Below are 16,452 nucleotides of genomic sequence, written 5' to 3'. Positions count from 1 at the left end.
AGAGACGACCCACTTTGACTTTGGGGGAGCTGTACTGCTAACTCTCTGTGTTGTGCCCAATGTTGTACTTTAAATCTAAGTGTGTTTGTTGCTTGAGCCCAACTCTATCAAGTGCTTTGTTGCACTAACATGTCATTGATTTGCTGGCCTAGGATAAGCATCATGTAATGACAACCAACCTGTATGTTCCTTTACAGGATTCTAATGAAAAAAAGTCATGTTACCTTTCCTTCCCGTAGTTTTTCAACATTTAGTGTACAAAATAGACCAACCTTTCATACCAACACGCTGAGAAAACAGATTAGACATATAGGGTATATTCTTCAAGATTTTCTATACCCATTCCTATAGTGAGAATATCACCCACAGCGAAGCGCGGGCAGCAGTGGCTAGTATAGATTATAGGGAATTCAAGTTTCTAGATTGACATGGTGAATGTTGAGGATGACAACTGTCTTTCGATGTATTCTTCAAAAGACAAACAATTTAGTGAGCTCGAGGGTGATGAGCAAAGATCTGGTGAGTGCAACCAATCAGACTCGTATTGAATGTCTGCTCGTGCGAATCAGAGTGACAGAGACGCTGTGCAGGCCTAGAATTGCCGCACAAAACAATATATGGCCTTTTATATTATATAAGGAAGTTCATATATGAAACTAGTATTGGAGAGTGAGATAAATTTATATTGCTACTTATTTTCTTAACTTGATAAAGTCGTTGGTTTAGCAAGTAAATTACACAAACTTCCTGTAGTTGCTCTAAGCTTTCATCACATACAAAATTGGTGGAAATGTAAACCAAATAGTCCAGTTCTATTGAAGATAAGACATGTTGTAGCGAATAAAGCTTACAGAAACTCCTATAATTTATTTTTCGTTTTCGTTAGATGCTATGCGTATGCCTATGCGTATGCCTAAACTTTCTCCTATACTGTCGTCGTCTTTTGCCATGAAATGTGGTCTCATCCAACGGTTTCCTTCAAGCTAGAAGAGCGACTTGCATACTCCTGAACCATCGCACCAAAGAGTGATGGCCTCCCCATCAATTTGGAGGGTGCATCGAATTCTGCCACGAGACCTGATACAGATAAACACATACACAATGATTGAACAGAGGCACAAAATCTTAATAAAGGCACTCAGCTCTCCACTTCATTTTCAATTGGGATGCCCTGTATTGCAGCTAGATCTTTTGCTACAACTATCTGTGTGTGATAATCGTGGTACCTGAACCTGTGTAATTACTTTGTAATTTTGTTGCTATTGTAATGAAAAACATGGCAACATGTAACCTAGCAGTCTTCAGAAAATAAGGACAAGGCAGGATGATTAGTGCAAAGGGCTACCTGAGTCCAACACCAGAACTCGATCGCTGTCCATAACAGTCGGTATCCGATGTGCAATGCTGATGATGGTACATTCGGTGAATTCCTCACGGATGATCTTCTGGATGGCCGCATCTGTTTGAGAATCAACAGAAGCTGTCGCCTCGTCCATGAAGAGGATCCGGCTGCGTTTCAGTATAACTCGGCCGAAGCAAAGGAGCTGCTTCTGCCCTACACTCCAGTTCTCCCCCATGTCGGCGACTGCAAAGAACAAATGATGAGCAAAGAAACATTGTTCATGTTTTGCTAGTCATGCCAAAAAAAAAGGGGGGGGGGGCACAACTGAATTGCACTGCAGGTCTAAACTTGTGTGTATTTCAAGCTGTGTCTGTGAAGCTGTACCGTTAAGGTAGCAGGTTTGTAACTTGTGACACAAGCACGAGTAGTGTGTGGAAACCAGATGGGAAACATTATACAAGTTCACAAATATGCTTGGTTAATAACATAATTGACAGCTTGAATAAGCTTGAAACTTAGAGCACAGTTATCTTTTACTACTCAAGAAGCAGAGCAAACCTAGTGCATCAAGCTTCTCTGGTTTTGAGGCTACTATATCCTTTAGCTGGCAACGCTCAAGGGCCTGCAGAGAAGTAAATTTGGCCAGATCAGGCTTGATAGAAGAAAAAAAAATAAACAGTTAAGCATCCAAGAGGGATTTCATCTTGTTAAACAGAGCATAGGTTTAGGTTGCATTTCCTGCCATATCTCGGCTTCGGAATACCGCCCTGTTGGGTCTATGTTGCTCCTTACAGTTCCTTCAAAGAGCACAGGCTCTTGAGGAATCACACCAAAGCGAGACCTCAGATCACGAAGCCCCAAAGTGCAGATATTGACACCATCGATGATGATATGGCCTTCTGCAGGCTCCAAAATCCTGAATAAAGCCTGCACTAAAGTCGACTTTCCACTGCCAGTCCTTCCCACAACTCCAATCTTTTCTCCACTCTTAATACTAACAGTAATACCTTTCAAGATTAGTGGTGTGTTTTGACGATATCGAACCTGAAAAGAGTTGTGCTTATTACTCATTCATCTTACCACTTATTAAGGTACTAGAATGTAATACAGAAAAAAAGTATTGACCTTCAGATCTTTCACATCGATATCTCCTCGGATGGGCCAATCTGGTGTGGGAAGACAGTCGGCAACTTCCCATGCTGCCTCAGAAGGGAGAGTACTGTACTGATGCACCCTCTCTAAGGCTACCATATCATTTTCGATCATACAGCTTATGGAAATTGCGTAGTACACCAAGGAATTGAGAGAAAGACCATAGGAAAGGGACATGCCGACAAATTCTGCATCAGAATTGTGTTTTTTAAGTTTCGCAAAGGATCAAAATGGGAACATAGAGTGATATATCTTTCAATAGAATTTGTCAATAATCCTTTTTGAGTATTCAGCTTCAGACATACAATGATGCAACAGAAAGCTTTTAGGACTTGATGTTGGTGTAAATATTGTATTGTAGAAGGACTTATATGTAAAGAGTATGAAGAAGAAATAGATACTCTCTGGTCTGGAAGCTACCAGACAGAGTGAACTTTCCCCAAATCGAACATGGTATACAGAGCCAAGTTTTAGGGTTACCTGGTGGCGATGGTGGCGGCGACTGCAAGATAATGCTGCGATGTGGAGGATTGACCTGCGGCCGGAGCAGAGGTGCGTCGCGGTTCACGCCGGCGTGTGGCTCGTGCGGCCGGTGCGTCGCGGGGGCAGCGGAATCCGGCGGAGCTCGCGCGGCTGGTGCGTCGCGGTGGAGTCGCGCGGACCCGCGGGAGTCCGAGCCGAGGAGTCACGCGGACTCGCGTACACCGCGCGGCCTGTGCGGCGCGACTTCCTCGGCCCTTGGCGCAGGAGCGGCCCTTGGCGCAGGAGCGGTGCAGCGGCGCGAGGGCTACGGCGGCGCTGGAGCGGTGCAGCGGCGCGTCTTCTGCAAGCTGCCGGAGGTGGTGCGTGCGAGCGGGTCAGGCGTGCTGGTGCCTGCTCTTGCGGGCGAGTGGAAGCAGAGGAGTTTGGTGTTGTGACGTGCTGCTGTTACGCGAAGAGGGAGAAACAGATTGAGTCTTGCAGTCTTGCTACTATTGCAATTGAAGGTGGGTATTGCTGTGCACTCTGAAAGGGGAGTTGTTGTCGCTTGTTGATTGTGTTGGAGACGGATCCAGAGGAGGAAGCAGAGAGGATGGCTGCTGAGGATACAGAGAAGACGAAGAATGGTGGCAGTTACAGCGGGGATGATTCACCAATTACCAAAGGTGAATTGAGAAATGAGATGAAGTCCATGATTCAGGGGCTTCTGGAGATGGATCTAATTGGTCCTAGAGAGGCGCGTGAGCTCAAATTGGAACTTATTCCAAATGATGTAAAGCTAGAAGGAAGTAAGAATTATTTGAGTTGGTCTAGAAGAGTGCAAGTGATACTAGGAGGAAAGGGGTAGAACACTATTTGAGAGAGGATTGTGTTGAGCCGGCTAACAAGCTTAGCCCAGAATGGAGAATTTGGCACACGACAAATTCTACCTTAGTAGCATGGTTATTGGCATCCATGTCACCATCGGTTAGTAAAGTGGTGGAAGCTATGCATACTGCAGCACAAATTTGGAAAACTCTGAGTATCAGGTACTCCAAGCAGGGGAATGTGATGGTGATGATGGAAATTCAGAACAAGGCTGATGAAGTGAAACAGGCAGGACGGACAGTGGAGCAGTATGCGTGTGAGTTGCAGCAATTGTGGGGAGAGCTGGATCACTATGCTCCACTTCGTATGAGGGATCCACAGGATGCCCATGATGTTCAGAAGTGGATTGAGGATAGAAGGGTGACTCAGTTCTTGAAAAACTTGGATCCTCAGTTTGAGAGTAGAAGAGCTGCTTTGTGTCACCAGGATAGTTTGCCTACTGTAGAGGAGGCTGTGGCAGCCATGATCGCTGAGGAGAGTAGGCTTCGAATGATGGGTGGTGACAATCTTGTGAAATCAGCCTATACCACTGTGACAGAGAGGTTGTGTTACAACTGTGGAGAGAAGGGACACATGAGTTACAATTGTCCCCTTCCAAAAAACTATGGAGGCAGGATTGGAACTCGAGGTGGTCGTGGTGGTGCTCGTGGTGATCCAGGAGGCCGTGGTGGTCGTGGTGGAGGACGTGCTGGAGGACGTGGTAGAGGCCGTGGTGTTCCTCAGGCCAATGCAGCTATGGAGAGTTCTACCACAGATAGTGGTCCTCAGGTTAATGCTGGGGTCGAGTCCCTTACCTTAACTGGAGAACAGGTTAAGCAATGGGAGCAATGGCAGAGGTCTAAAGCATGTGAAGCTTCCGGTTCTACTCCAATGGGTTCTGTGATGGCCACCACCAGTCGCTTTGGTAACTTTGCCAACTATGCCCATATGGGCAAAGGTACTCAGGCACAGGCACTTGCATCCACATGTAGGCATAACATAGAGTGGGTTGTTGACTCAGAAGCTTCCAAGCATGTCACAGGCATAACTAGTCCTTTTAGAACATACACTCCACATTCTTACACTGAAACTATACAAACTGCAGATGGTACCTCTCAACCCATTCATGGTGTAGGATCTATAGAATGCACTCCATCTCTCCATCTATATTCTGTTTTGCATGTTCCTTCCTTTCCAGTCAATCTCCTCTCAGTCAGTGCTCTTGTTGATCAGTTTAAATGCACTGTCATATTTGATGAAAATTCTTGTGTTTTTCAGGAGAAGAGGACGGGGAGAGTGATTGGGACTGGAGTCAGGCGTAATGGGTTGTGGTTCATCAACCAGGAGCAGTCAGCATTGGCAGTAGCGACTACAACACAAGAGAGAGAGATCTACTTGCTTCATTGCCGGTTAGGACATATACCTTTTGGAAGTTTGAATAAATTATATCCTGAAATTTTTAGAAATGTGGACACAAAGAAACTTGTGTGTGATTCTTGTGAACTTGGGAAACATACAAGGACAAGTATTGGCCTCCGGAGTTGTGAACCTTTTATGTTAGTACACTCGGATGTTTGGGGTCCCTGCTCAGTTACATCTGTGAGTGGATTTAAGTGGTTTGTCACCTTTATTGATTGCTATACTCGTATGACATGGGTGTACATGCTTAGGGGTAAAAATGAGGTCCTTCGATGTTTCCAAGATTTTCATAAGTTAGTTGAAAATCAATTTAACACTAGAATTCGGATTATCCGAACTGATAATGGGAAGGAATATGTGAACAATATTTTTGGAGCGTATCTTTCGGAGCATGGAATTATACATCAGACCACTTGTCCTGACACTCCATCACAAAATGGTGTAGCTGAGAGAAAGAATCGACACTTGTTAGAGGTGGCAAGGTCAATGATGTTTCAAATGAATGTCCCCAAATATCTCTGGAGTGAAGCAGTACTAACAGCAGCATATTTGATAAATCGTATGCCATCTAGGATTCTTGGTATGGCGTCACCTGCAAAACTATTGCTGGGGCAACAGGAATTTAAAGTACCACCCAAGGTATTTGGTTGTGTTTGCTTTGTCAGGGATCATAGGCCGTCAGTTGGAAAGTTGGATCCTCAAGCGGTGAAATGTATTTTCGTTGGATACTCCTCTACACAAAAGGGTTACAAGTGTTGGGACCCTGTTGGAATGAGATTGTTTGTGAGTATGGATGTGACATTCAGGGAATCTGAACCATATTATACAAGACCATGCAATCTTGATCCGTTCTTGGAGGAATTCTCTCCAGTCACTGAGGGTGACAGTAGAGAGGGGGAGAATAGAGGAGCTGCTACTCAACAGGAAGTGATCGTCGGTACTATCCCGTGTGAATTTTGTCAAGATGATGGTGAAGGTGAAGAGGTGATTGATGAGAATGAGGGAGATATGAGGGATGATGATGGTGAAGGTGAAGAGGTGATTGATGATGAGAATGAGGGAGATATGAGGGACGATGATGGTGAAGGTGAAAAGGTAATTGGTGATGAGAATGAGTGGGAGGTAGTTGGTCCTAGGAATGAGAAGACAATTGATGTACAAAATGAAGAGGTGATTGTAAAGAAGCCAATAGTGTATTACAGGAAACGGTTTAGGAGTCAGGGGGAGAAAATCAATGCACCACAACCACAACAAGTTGCTACACCAGTCCCGAATCTCTCCTCGGACCTCTCTCCACCAAGCGGTAATGTCCCCTCTAATCTTGAACATGTAGAGTTACCACTAGCACAGCGTAGGGGTCCTAGGTCTAATTTTGGAAAGCCTCCTATTCGTTATGGTTTTGAGCATCCTAGTACAGATCATGACATTGCCAACTTCATCTCATACTCTCGTCTTTCACCTTCATATAGAGCATTTGTTGCATCATTACAAACAGTGCCTATTCCTAGGGACTGGAGGTGTGCCAAACAGGATCCTAACTGGAATGCAGCAATGAGAGAAGAGATGCACGCTCTTCAGAAGAACCAGACATGGGAATTGGTCCCACTTCCAAAAGGAAAAAGAGCTGTGGGGTGTAAGTGGGTCTTTACTGTAAAACAAAACTCAAAAGGAGAGGTGGACAGGTACAAGGCAAGACTAGTGGCAAAAGGGTATAGTCAAACATATGGCATTGACTATGATGAGACTTTTGCTCCAGTGGCGAAGATGGGGACTGTTAGGACCCTAATCTCGTGTGTAGTTAACTTTGGTTGGCCTCTGCATCAAATGGATGTGAAGAATGCATTTCTCCATGGTGATTTACAGGAGGAAGTCTATATGGAAATCCCACCAGGATTTGCTAATAGTCAAACTGTTGGTAAAGTGTGCAGACTAAAGAAGTCACTCTATGGACTGAAGCAATCACCCAGAGCATGGTTTGACAGGTTTAGGAAGGTGGTCTGTGGCATGGACTACATACAATGCAATGGTGATCATACGGTCTTCTACAAGCATAGAGGAACATTTATTACCATTATGGCAGTGTATGTGGATGACATTGTGATTACAGAAGATGATGAGGAGAAAATAAACTGTTTGAAGGAGAATCTGGGAAAGGCCTTTGAGGTAAAGGATCTTGGACCACTAAGATACTTCCTTGGGATTGAGATTGCTAGGTCACCTAAGGGGATAGTCCTCTCTCAAAGGAAATATGTCCTTGATCTGTTGACTGAAACAGGCATGCTTGGGTGTCGGCCATGCAGTACTCCTATTGATAAAAATCATCAAATCAATGCCCAATGTGGAGATCCTGTGAACAAAGAAACATATCAAAGATTGGTGGGAAGACTGATATACCTGTGTCACACAAGACCTGATATTTCTTATGCAGTGAGTGTGGTGAGCAGGTATATGCATGATCCAAGAGCTGGACATATGTGTTTACAGGATTTTGAGGTATCTGAAGGGAACCCCTGGGAAAGGGTTATGGTTCAGGAAGAATGGGCACCTTGATGTGGAGGGCTACTGTGATGCAGATTGGGTGAGTAGCAAAGATGATAGGAGGTCCACCTCTGGGTATTGTGTGTTTGTGGGAGGCAATCTTGTCTCTTGGAGAAGCAAGAAGCAAGCAGTTGTGGCACGGTCCACTGCGGAGGCTGAGTATAGGGCAATGGCATTGAGCTTGTGTGAGATGTTGTGGCTAAAAGGCTTGTTGGAGGACCTGCAGGTGTTAAGAAATGAGACAATGATGCTTCACTGTGATAACATTGCCGCAATCAATATTGCAAACAATCCAGTCCAGTTTGATCGTACCAAGCATGTGGAGATTGATAGATTCTTCATCAAAGAGAAATTAGATGGTGGAGTTCTAAAGTTGAAATATGTAAAGTCACGTGGCCAACTAGCTGACTGTTTTACAAAGGGTTTAGGACCTAGTGAAGTTAAGTTGTAGTAAGATGGGCATGTTAGATATCTTTAGCCCATCTTGAGGGGGAGTGTTGGTGTAAATATTGTATTGTAGAAGGACTTATATGTAAAGAGTATGAAGAAGAAATAGATACTCTCTGGTCTGGAAGCTACCAGACAGAGTGAACTTTCCCCAAATCGAACACTTGACATGCTCTCAAAAAACTATTAATGCTTCATTGCTGCTAGAAACATCTACAGAGTATTGCACTGAAGGGTTGAATGTTCAGACAATCAGGACAATAAGCCATGCTATCAAGTTCACCCCAGAAAAACAATTCATCCCTACTTAGCAATTCATTTATTTCTAGTATATTATACTGAGAACATCCAATATAATTCCTTTTAGGGAAAAGGCAAGAACTTATTAGAACAATATGACAGGCACATTAACTAGATATACTAACATAACTTCTAAACTTTGTATCAATTGATTCAATTCTACTTTACCTCATAATACAAAATTTCTTGAATATGCAACCCAGATTAGAATATTACCTTTCTTGATGAAATTGCTAGGCAAGCTGATCATGAGAAAAGCAGTTATAGACAAAATAAGTGTGCCAATTAGCTCCAGGCGAAATCCAAGCCACTCATTAGCTGCACAATTATGAAATGACATTCGTAAATTCGAATTGATCCTGTCCAGGTTTGTCTGGTAGAACTCATCCTCCTTTCTGAAGCACCTTACAGTTGGGGCACCCAAAAAGGTTTCTGTAAAGTGATCAATAATTGGCGCCCTTGTTACTCCTTGAAGACGAGAAAGCTCTCGAGATGTCGCAATATAACGATTCTGAAAAGCAGGATGAAAGGAAAGAAATTCATTTTATTATTGATTCAATTATGAGTGCTGTATTTATGTTAAGTAGTATTAACTGAAGTCCTCTGGGATGCATTGTGGTAGTTGGATCACATCATACCCGGTACCAGATGTTCAAAAGCAGTAGAGGAAGTACTGCAATTACTGACGGCCATGCAACTTGGCAAGTAATAGCAATGTTGGTAACCACTGAAATGCACATGGATGTGGCAAAACCAACATAGAACACAAGATTAGTATCAATCTTAGATTGGTCCGATGATGCCTGTGAAAGTCAAAACCACAAAAATACTAACATTACTTTTCAAGGAGTGATTATTTACATAATGTACAACAAATAGAAGCTATGTCTTTCATAAAAAAAAAGAAGCTATGTCCAGTTGGCTTTACAGCACATACCCGGCTTAGGATCCTTCCTGAAGGAGTGGTGTCAAAAAATGACATTGGTGCTCGTAGAATGCTGTCAAACATCTTGTTGAAAAAGGCCTGTGCTGATTGAAGCCCCAAGAATGTCACAATAAGAGTGGCGACCATTTCCAATATAATTGTCGTAGCAACTATCGAAACATAAACACCAAGAAATATGGAAGTGTCAAACACAGGGCCTCCTGATGTCTCGTATGATAACCAGTAGTCACTAGCCATACTGGAGCCCTCTGACAGCAGTGACACAGCTAAAATGATCACAACTCCCCACCATCCCCAGGCCTCTGTCATATATAGCTTGTAAACACGCCAGCTTACTCGGCCACTCTCTTTTTCCTCTTCCTGGATCAGCTTAGAAGAACCTGCTTCTTTGTTTGTTGCAGTGCCAACCGATTCACCATTTTCAGCATTGGATTTCGATGCCAAAGATGGGGAATCTACAGATCCATTGGAAGCCTGAGGGCTCTCTGTGTTCTGAACATGAAAACATTGTCCCCCTGCTGTCTCCATTGAACTATGATGAGCAGCAACAAGATCCGAAAATTCTGAGCATGATGCTAGTAACTCACGATAGATCCCTGACTGGATGACTAACCCATCATTCATTACCTGTATGTTGACACAAAAGTTAATGTAATGTAATTTTCTGTAGTTCTCCACAAAATAATCATGGTATCATCAGTGTAATATCATTTTACAGCAGATCTTCACAGCAAAAGCAAACTGAAGCTTGACTTGAATTAAAATGTATCTATATATCCATGTAACCGTGGATGTGAATATTACATATTACTGTTTCTTTCCATACATCAAGAACGAAAACATTGCTACTAATATAGTCACCACACAGTATTGCTAAATTTAAGCTTACCTGATGAATGAAGAAAGAATGTAATACTAAACTGTTTCATCATTACGTAATTATGGGCAGTTCAAAAAACTTACAAGTATAGTATCCACGTTTTGTAAGAAGTCCACTTGGTGAGTCACAATCAAGCACAACATAATACTAATATGTGTTCATCAAACTGTAATATGGATACTTCAAAAGAAAACTTACAATTATAGTATCCACATTTTGCAAGAAGTCCACTTGGTGAGTAACAAGCAACACGGTCTTATTCTTGAGTATACCCTTCAGACATTCCTGCAGACCAAGCCTAGTTTTAGAGTACAGCTTAAGAACTGTAATGAAGCACTGACCATAATTCGACTTGTTTGGAAGTAAAAAAAAATAGCATTGGAAAATTAAATAGGACATGAGTCCACCTAATTGTGAATAGATTCCATACGATTATGGTTCTGCATAAACTATTCATGCTAGAAGAATTATAGTTTGCCTAGTCTGGACCTTCTTCTTATAATTAGCAGCTCTCCTGCTTAGTTCGTTTAAAAAAAATCCTCTGCCAGTTTCTCTAATAAAATCTCATAAATGGCAGGTCAATATATGCAATCTGCACGGTCTGGAAAGTGAGTGCACATTTATTTTAAACAGAAAAACAGAGTAAAAGGAATGCAAGTCATGGAACAATTAAGCATTTCCCTGTGACGAGTTGTGATGTGTCACATATGAGGCATGCTGAATATTTACAACACTACAAGCCTGAAGATTTTTTTTTTCTCAAACTCAGCAACCGAAGATATTGAAAGACCAAATGCAAGCAGAAACAAAGAGCTTAATGATAGACGCTTTATCAGCACAATTTTTATTCAAGGGCCAAATTTATCATTTTCTGCAACTTTATGCTGACATGTGTGTTTTGGTATCTGATGTTGAAATAGAACTCTGTATTTCATATGTCGGTATAAATCTAGCCAATGTGGTTTTTTGCAAGCATGCAGTGTCCACAAGTTTCCCAAACATATTTATGAAGCACAGTTACAACACTCACTTATCGAAATTAAACAACTGAATGAAATTGCCAGGACATAACATTTAAGATGAAACGTAAGAGGATTCACCATGAAAATAGCTGATCCAGTATGAGCATCAACTGCGCTAAATATGTCATCAAGAAGATATATATCACAGTCTTGATAAACTGCTCTTGCAAGCTGGATGCGCTGTTTCTGGCCTCCACTGAGATTGATCCCTCGCTCACCTATTTCAGTCTGGTCACCAAACTCCATCATTTCCAAATCCTTTTCTAGGCAGCAAGCATTTATGATTTCTGAATATCTCTCCGGACGCATTGGCTTTCCAAATAAAATGTTCTCTTGAATGGTTCCATTTCGGATCCAAGAGGTCTGAGAAACATATGCTGTGCTTCCACATATGCTAACCTATATCAAAGAGAAAATGGAGATGAGACTAAAGTAAAATGATCCGAAAAAACATATTGGCTACAAATATGAGGTGTGAATGGATATGTTATTTGGCTACAATAATAATGCTTAAAACACAAACTTTTGGTCTGGTAATCCCAAAAACAAAACAACACTTCAAATGTGAATGTTCGAATTTCATGATGCATTTCCCAAAAACAAAACAACACTTCCGCGATACTTCTCACACTGCCCTCGCATCCAGGTCGCCGCCGCCTCACCTGTTGCGCCTCCTTCTCCCTCCTTCCCTCCCTCTCTCTCCTTTTTTTGACCTCCATGGCGCTGGAGTTGAGGGTGGCAGCGGCGGATTCTGGCAAGCTGCACCATCTCTCCTGCCCTGCCTCCCTCCTCCCCCATCGGTGACCTCTATGCCACCGGAGATGAGGGCTACTACGTAGCTTTTTTCGGCGAGGTAGGTGGGTCCTAGATCCGAGCTCTGCTCCTCCTCCTCCTCCTCGTGCTCCTGCTCCCCCTCCCCCTCGTGCTCCTGCTCCCCCTCTCCCTCCTGCTCTTCCTCTGGATCTGGATCTAAGGGATGTGGTGGTGGCTAGGATTCAGCTCTTGTGCTTGTTGCAATGGTGTTCTTTAGTTGTTGCAGTATGTTTTCAGGTGATATTGCAGTAGGCTAGGGTTTCGGTGAGCTCTCAACTTCAGATCTCGCCTTTGTTGCAATAGTTCTCTCTAGATGTTACAGTAGGTTTTAGTCGTTGTTTGCAGTACTTTTTTTGAGATGCTCAGTTGCTTCAATCTGCATGTTGTTTTGTACTAGTATGTTCATTGTATTTCAGCACTAAAGCCAAATGTTTCAGCTCTTTTTTCTTGTTTGTTGCAATAATATGTTCAAAGTGTTTCCAACTTCATCATCCTTATGTTGGAGGTGTTGTCCTTTTTTTGTGTTGCATTTTATACGTTCATGGTGTTGAAAACAGTTCGTCTGGCGTTGTTTGCAATATTACGTGTATGGTGTTTCAGCATCTTTATCCTTATGTTGCAGTGTGTGTGTGTGGGGGGGGGAGGGCAGGCTGTGGTAGCGAGCTGATAGTGGGCGGATGTGCTGGGGGCCAGCGAAGTTGGAGGCGGGGAGATTCCAAGGCACATGGAGGAGTGGGCCAGATTCGAAGGAAGGGTGGTTCCTTTCTACTTCCTTCTCCCATGCGGGGTGAGCGAGGCAGGGCAGGTTCGAAGGAAAGGCTTCCTTCTCCCATGCGGGGCAAGCAGGGGCAATGTGGGTTTGAAGGAAGGGCTTCCTCCCGTGCGGGGCAAGTGAGGGTAGGCGGGTTTGAAGGAAGGGCTCTCTCCTCCCATGCGGGGATGAGTGGGGGTGGCGTCCGAATTGGATGTCTGAGCGCAAGCAATTCCGAAAAAAAATTAAAGAAAGCCAGGCCAAATAAAATGTCTTGGTATTTATTAAACAGAAATCAAGCATATTTAAGTTAGTGCATATTTAAGAAGGACTATCATTTCATTTTATTATTGTAGGCATATTTCTCCAAAATATCAATGCCAGTTTTTAAAGTGTGATCTAGATTATATTATACTTATACAGGGTAAAAAAAAACTCTGTGAAGCACTGCTACAAACCAAAAGGAACGTAAAAGACACTGCGTAAAACTAGATTGGGAGCAAAATATATACACCATTGAAGTCAGGAGTCCAGACACTCACCTTGCCGGAGAGCTTGTGCATCTCACCCATGAAGCAGGACAGCAGCGACGACTTGCCGGAGCCCACTTTCCCGACCACCGCCGTAAGCTCACCCCTCCTCACCACCACATCAATGCCCCTCAGCACCGTCACCAACTCCGCTCCGTTTCCTTGGCCATTCTCTGCCACGGCATGGCTGGACCTCCTGTCGCTGTTGCCCTTCATCTCCCCGCCGGCTGGCACATCCCAAGCGAACACCCCGCCTTCCACCTTGACGGCCACCGTGTCCTCAGCGCCGCCGCTCTCGATGCGCTCCACGGCCGCGGCGTCGATCTCGGCGTCGGTCAGGAACTTGTTCAGCCTATCCAGCGACACAAACGCCTGCATGGACATGACAATCGTCTGCGGGAAGTTCCGCATGGGACTTTCCAGCATGCCGAAGAACGCCGTGGCCGTGAACACCTTGCCGGCGTCGAGCTGCCCACCGGCGGCGAGGTAGGTCCCGAACACGAGCACCGTCATGGCGAGCGGACCGCTCGAGAACACCAGCGTGTTGGCACACATGAAGAGCATGGTCTTCGCCAGCCACCCAAGCTCCTCTCGCCGGATGTCACGAACCTTGCCGCCGAAGGTGTCCTCCCATGCCTGCAGCTTGATGACACGCATGTTACTGAGCATCTCGGTGATGGCCTTCACACGCCTGTCGCGGACGCCAAGGAACTTGAGCTGATACGCCAGGTTGAGCTTGTTCGCGAACGCGGTGACCACGGTCACCGCGGTGATCACGGCGAGCGTCATGAGCACGGCGGGGCCGAGGTAGGCGTACAGGAGGAGCAACGCCACCACTATCTGCAGCGGCATCAGCCACAGCCCGTGGAGCCCGTGCATGGCGTAGGACACGATCCCAGCGTCCACCTGCATGTAGTTCACGATGGCGCCGGCGCCGTGCGCTCGCCGGGCACCGGCGGTGAGCCGCAGCGACTTGCGGTACAGCGCCGTCTGCAGCGCGCCGCGGATGCGCATGCCCAGAAGCTGGCCCTGGAAGCTGTAATGGTGCGAGGCCAGCGTCTGGACGGCCTTGCCGGCGAGCAGGATGAGAACGAGCCGGAGACCCTCCCATGGTGTCCCGCCGCGGCGGATGAACTCGACGAACCGGTCGATGAGTGATGGGCCGACGTACATGGCACCCAGGCGCGCGAGGCCAAGAAACGCAGTCAGCACGAGCTGCGGCCAGAAAGACAGCCAGAGTGCCACGCCGACCGGGTGCCGAGACGCCGGCGACGTCGCCGGCCAATTCGACATGAACAGCGCGTGCGCTGCCTCGGCGCGGTGGCCGGCAGAGACCGGAGGCACGTCTTCGGTTTTTAAGGATTCTGCTGCGTAGCCCTTGTTGATGAGAGAGTTGATCCAGCTGAACGTCGCCCGCGAGAGGAACGAAGCGGCGGCGTACGGCGAGGAGGGAGGCGCCTCCGGGACGTTGTGCTCGGGCTCAGCGTCTTGTGCTGCCCTGGTGGTGCCATGGCCGGTGAAGCCAGTGGTGACCGCTATGTATGGCAGAGGCAGCGAGACGAGCAGAGCAGCGAAGGCGAGGATGTCGTCGGGGAAGAGCAGCGAGCCGTCCGCGCCGCGAACCACCGCCGAGGCAGCGAAGAGCGCGGCGCCGAGGGCGGTGGCGAGCCAGAACACGCGGAGGTGGGCAGCAGCTCCTGCTCTCCGCGAAGAGGCGGCGACGGTCCAGGCAGCCACGCCGTGCGCGACGGCGTGGACGGCGAGGAAGGCTCCCTCCGCGGCGCGCCACGGCGCGCTCGGCAGGAGGAGGAGCGCGAGCGCGAGGAGGACCGCGGACGCCGCCGCGAAGACCGCGGAGGCCCCGAGCGCGAGCACGTGGCGGAGGGAGAGCGGCGGCGAAGGATGATGGTTCGGCTTCTGCTGCAGCAGCGCCTCGCGTTCGGGAGCGGGAGCGGGAGCAGGAGCAGCCGCCGGCGCCGGGTGTCCCTGTCCCCTGCGAAGGCGAAGGCGTCGTCGGGCGAGGAGGACGAGGCAGGCGACGAGGAACGCGAGGTCGGCGGCGGCGAGGAGCACGCGCTGCGGGCACGGGGAGAGGAAGAGGAACGCGAGCGCGTCGGCGAAGGAGCCCGGGCCGGGTGGCGGCGCGGCGCACGCCGTGGTGGCGAGCCACCATGGGAGCGCCATCCCGTGTGCCTGAGTACGAGTGGGAGTAGCTCGTTGTCGTTGGGGATCCGTTCCATGGGCATTTGAGTCGGTCCACGTTCGGAGGAAAATTCGTCGCGATTTCTTAGTTTGTCGTTTTCATTGTCTGTGACAATTACACGATACGATACAACACGCACAACGCATGTGTATTCATGCTTATGAATGCACGCAGGTAAATTCTATTTCCATTAGTACCTAGGTTTAAGTCCTCAACTTGGTACGCTTAGATTTATTCTATATTTTTAATGATAGACGACATTTTTATCGACAGCGAGACACGTGTAATAACTTCGTGACTTTTGTGATCTGTCATTTTCAATATTGACACGCCCTCTCCGTTAATTTTCAAGCTGCAACGAGGCAACTTATATGTATATACTCCCCATCCACGTCCATGTCCACGAAGTACAATTCTTATTTTTCAGAAAGTTGAATAAATTAAACTTTGTCTAAATTCATATACAAAATATTAATATTTATGATACAAAATAAATATTATTAAATTAGTTATAAAATATTTTTTATAAAAAATTATTTAAAGTCAAAAATACTAATAATATTTATTTTAAATTTGGTTAAATTTGAATTACTTTGACAGTATGTGTTCCATAATTGTATTCTTTCTGTTTCCTCAAAAAAAGAGGTAGTGCACATAAAGATAATTTTTGTATGGATGTCGTTTTCATTGACTGACCTGACCCTCTCCGAGGTGTGGTAGCCTTCTTGATAGGGTTCTATAAAATCGCATACGTCATGTTGTGCAAGGATCAGCGGTATGTTC

The 16,452-nt window shown here is 45.9% G+C and overlaps 1 protein-coding gene across 2 annotated transcripts; it reads right to left on the bottom strand.

The window, feature by feature from the left end:
* Positions 671-15,942, bottom strand: LOC8083425 (ABC transporter C family member 4). 2 transcript variants are annotated; one of them, XM_021464101.1, is made up of 11 exons: positions 13,479-15,788; positions 11,451-11,771; positions 10,549-10,635; positions 9,462-10,097; positions 9,163-9,327; positions 8,741-9,035; positions 2,468-2,682; positions 2,081-2,386; positions 1,901-1,964; positions 1,346-1,585; positions 671-1,077 (listed from the first exon to the last, which is right to left on the bottom strand). In XM_021464101.1, the coding sequence occupies exons 1-11, from the start codon at positions 15,648-15,650 to the stop codon at positions 962-964; spliced, it is 4,617 nt and encodes a 1,538-aa protein (XP_021319776.1). In that variant the 5' UTR covers positions 15,651-15,788; the 3' UTR covers positions 671-961. The 2 variants fall into 2 exon arrangements, with proteins under 2 accessions (XP_021319776.1, XP_021319777.1); XM_021464102.1 differs by lacking the exons at positions 1,901-1,964; positions 2,081-2,386; positions 2,468-2,682 and having other exon boundaries at positions 13,479-15,942.

Source organism: Sorghum bicolor, chromosome 6 (assembly GCF_000003195.3).
Source record: "Sorghum bicolor cultivar BTx623 chromosome 6, Sorghum_bicolor_NCBIv3, whole genome shotgun sequence".
In the NCBI taxonomy this organism is placed as follows: domain Eukaryota; kingdom Viridiplantae; phylum Streptophyta; class Magnoliopsida; order Poales; family Poaceae; genus Sorghum; species Sorghum bicolor.
Note: the sequence above shows the minus strand (reverse complement) of the source record. Positions and strands in the feature narration are given on the sequence as shown.

Coding starts and splice junctions, on each gene's coding strand:
- LOC8083425 (XM_021464101.1), bottom strand. CDS start 15,650: ATGGCGCTCCCATGGTGGCTCGCCACCACGGCGTGCGCCGCGCCGCCA. Junction 1,965..2,080: donor CCGAAGCCGAGATATGGCAG/GAAATGCAACCT, acceptor ACTTCTCTGCAG/GCCCTTGAGCGTTGCCAGCT. Junction 1,078..1,345: donor AGTTCTGGTGTTGGACTCAG/GTAGCCCTTTGC, acceptor TATCTGTATCAG/GTCTCGTGGCAGAATTCGAT.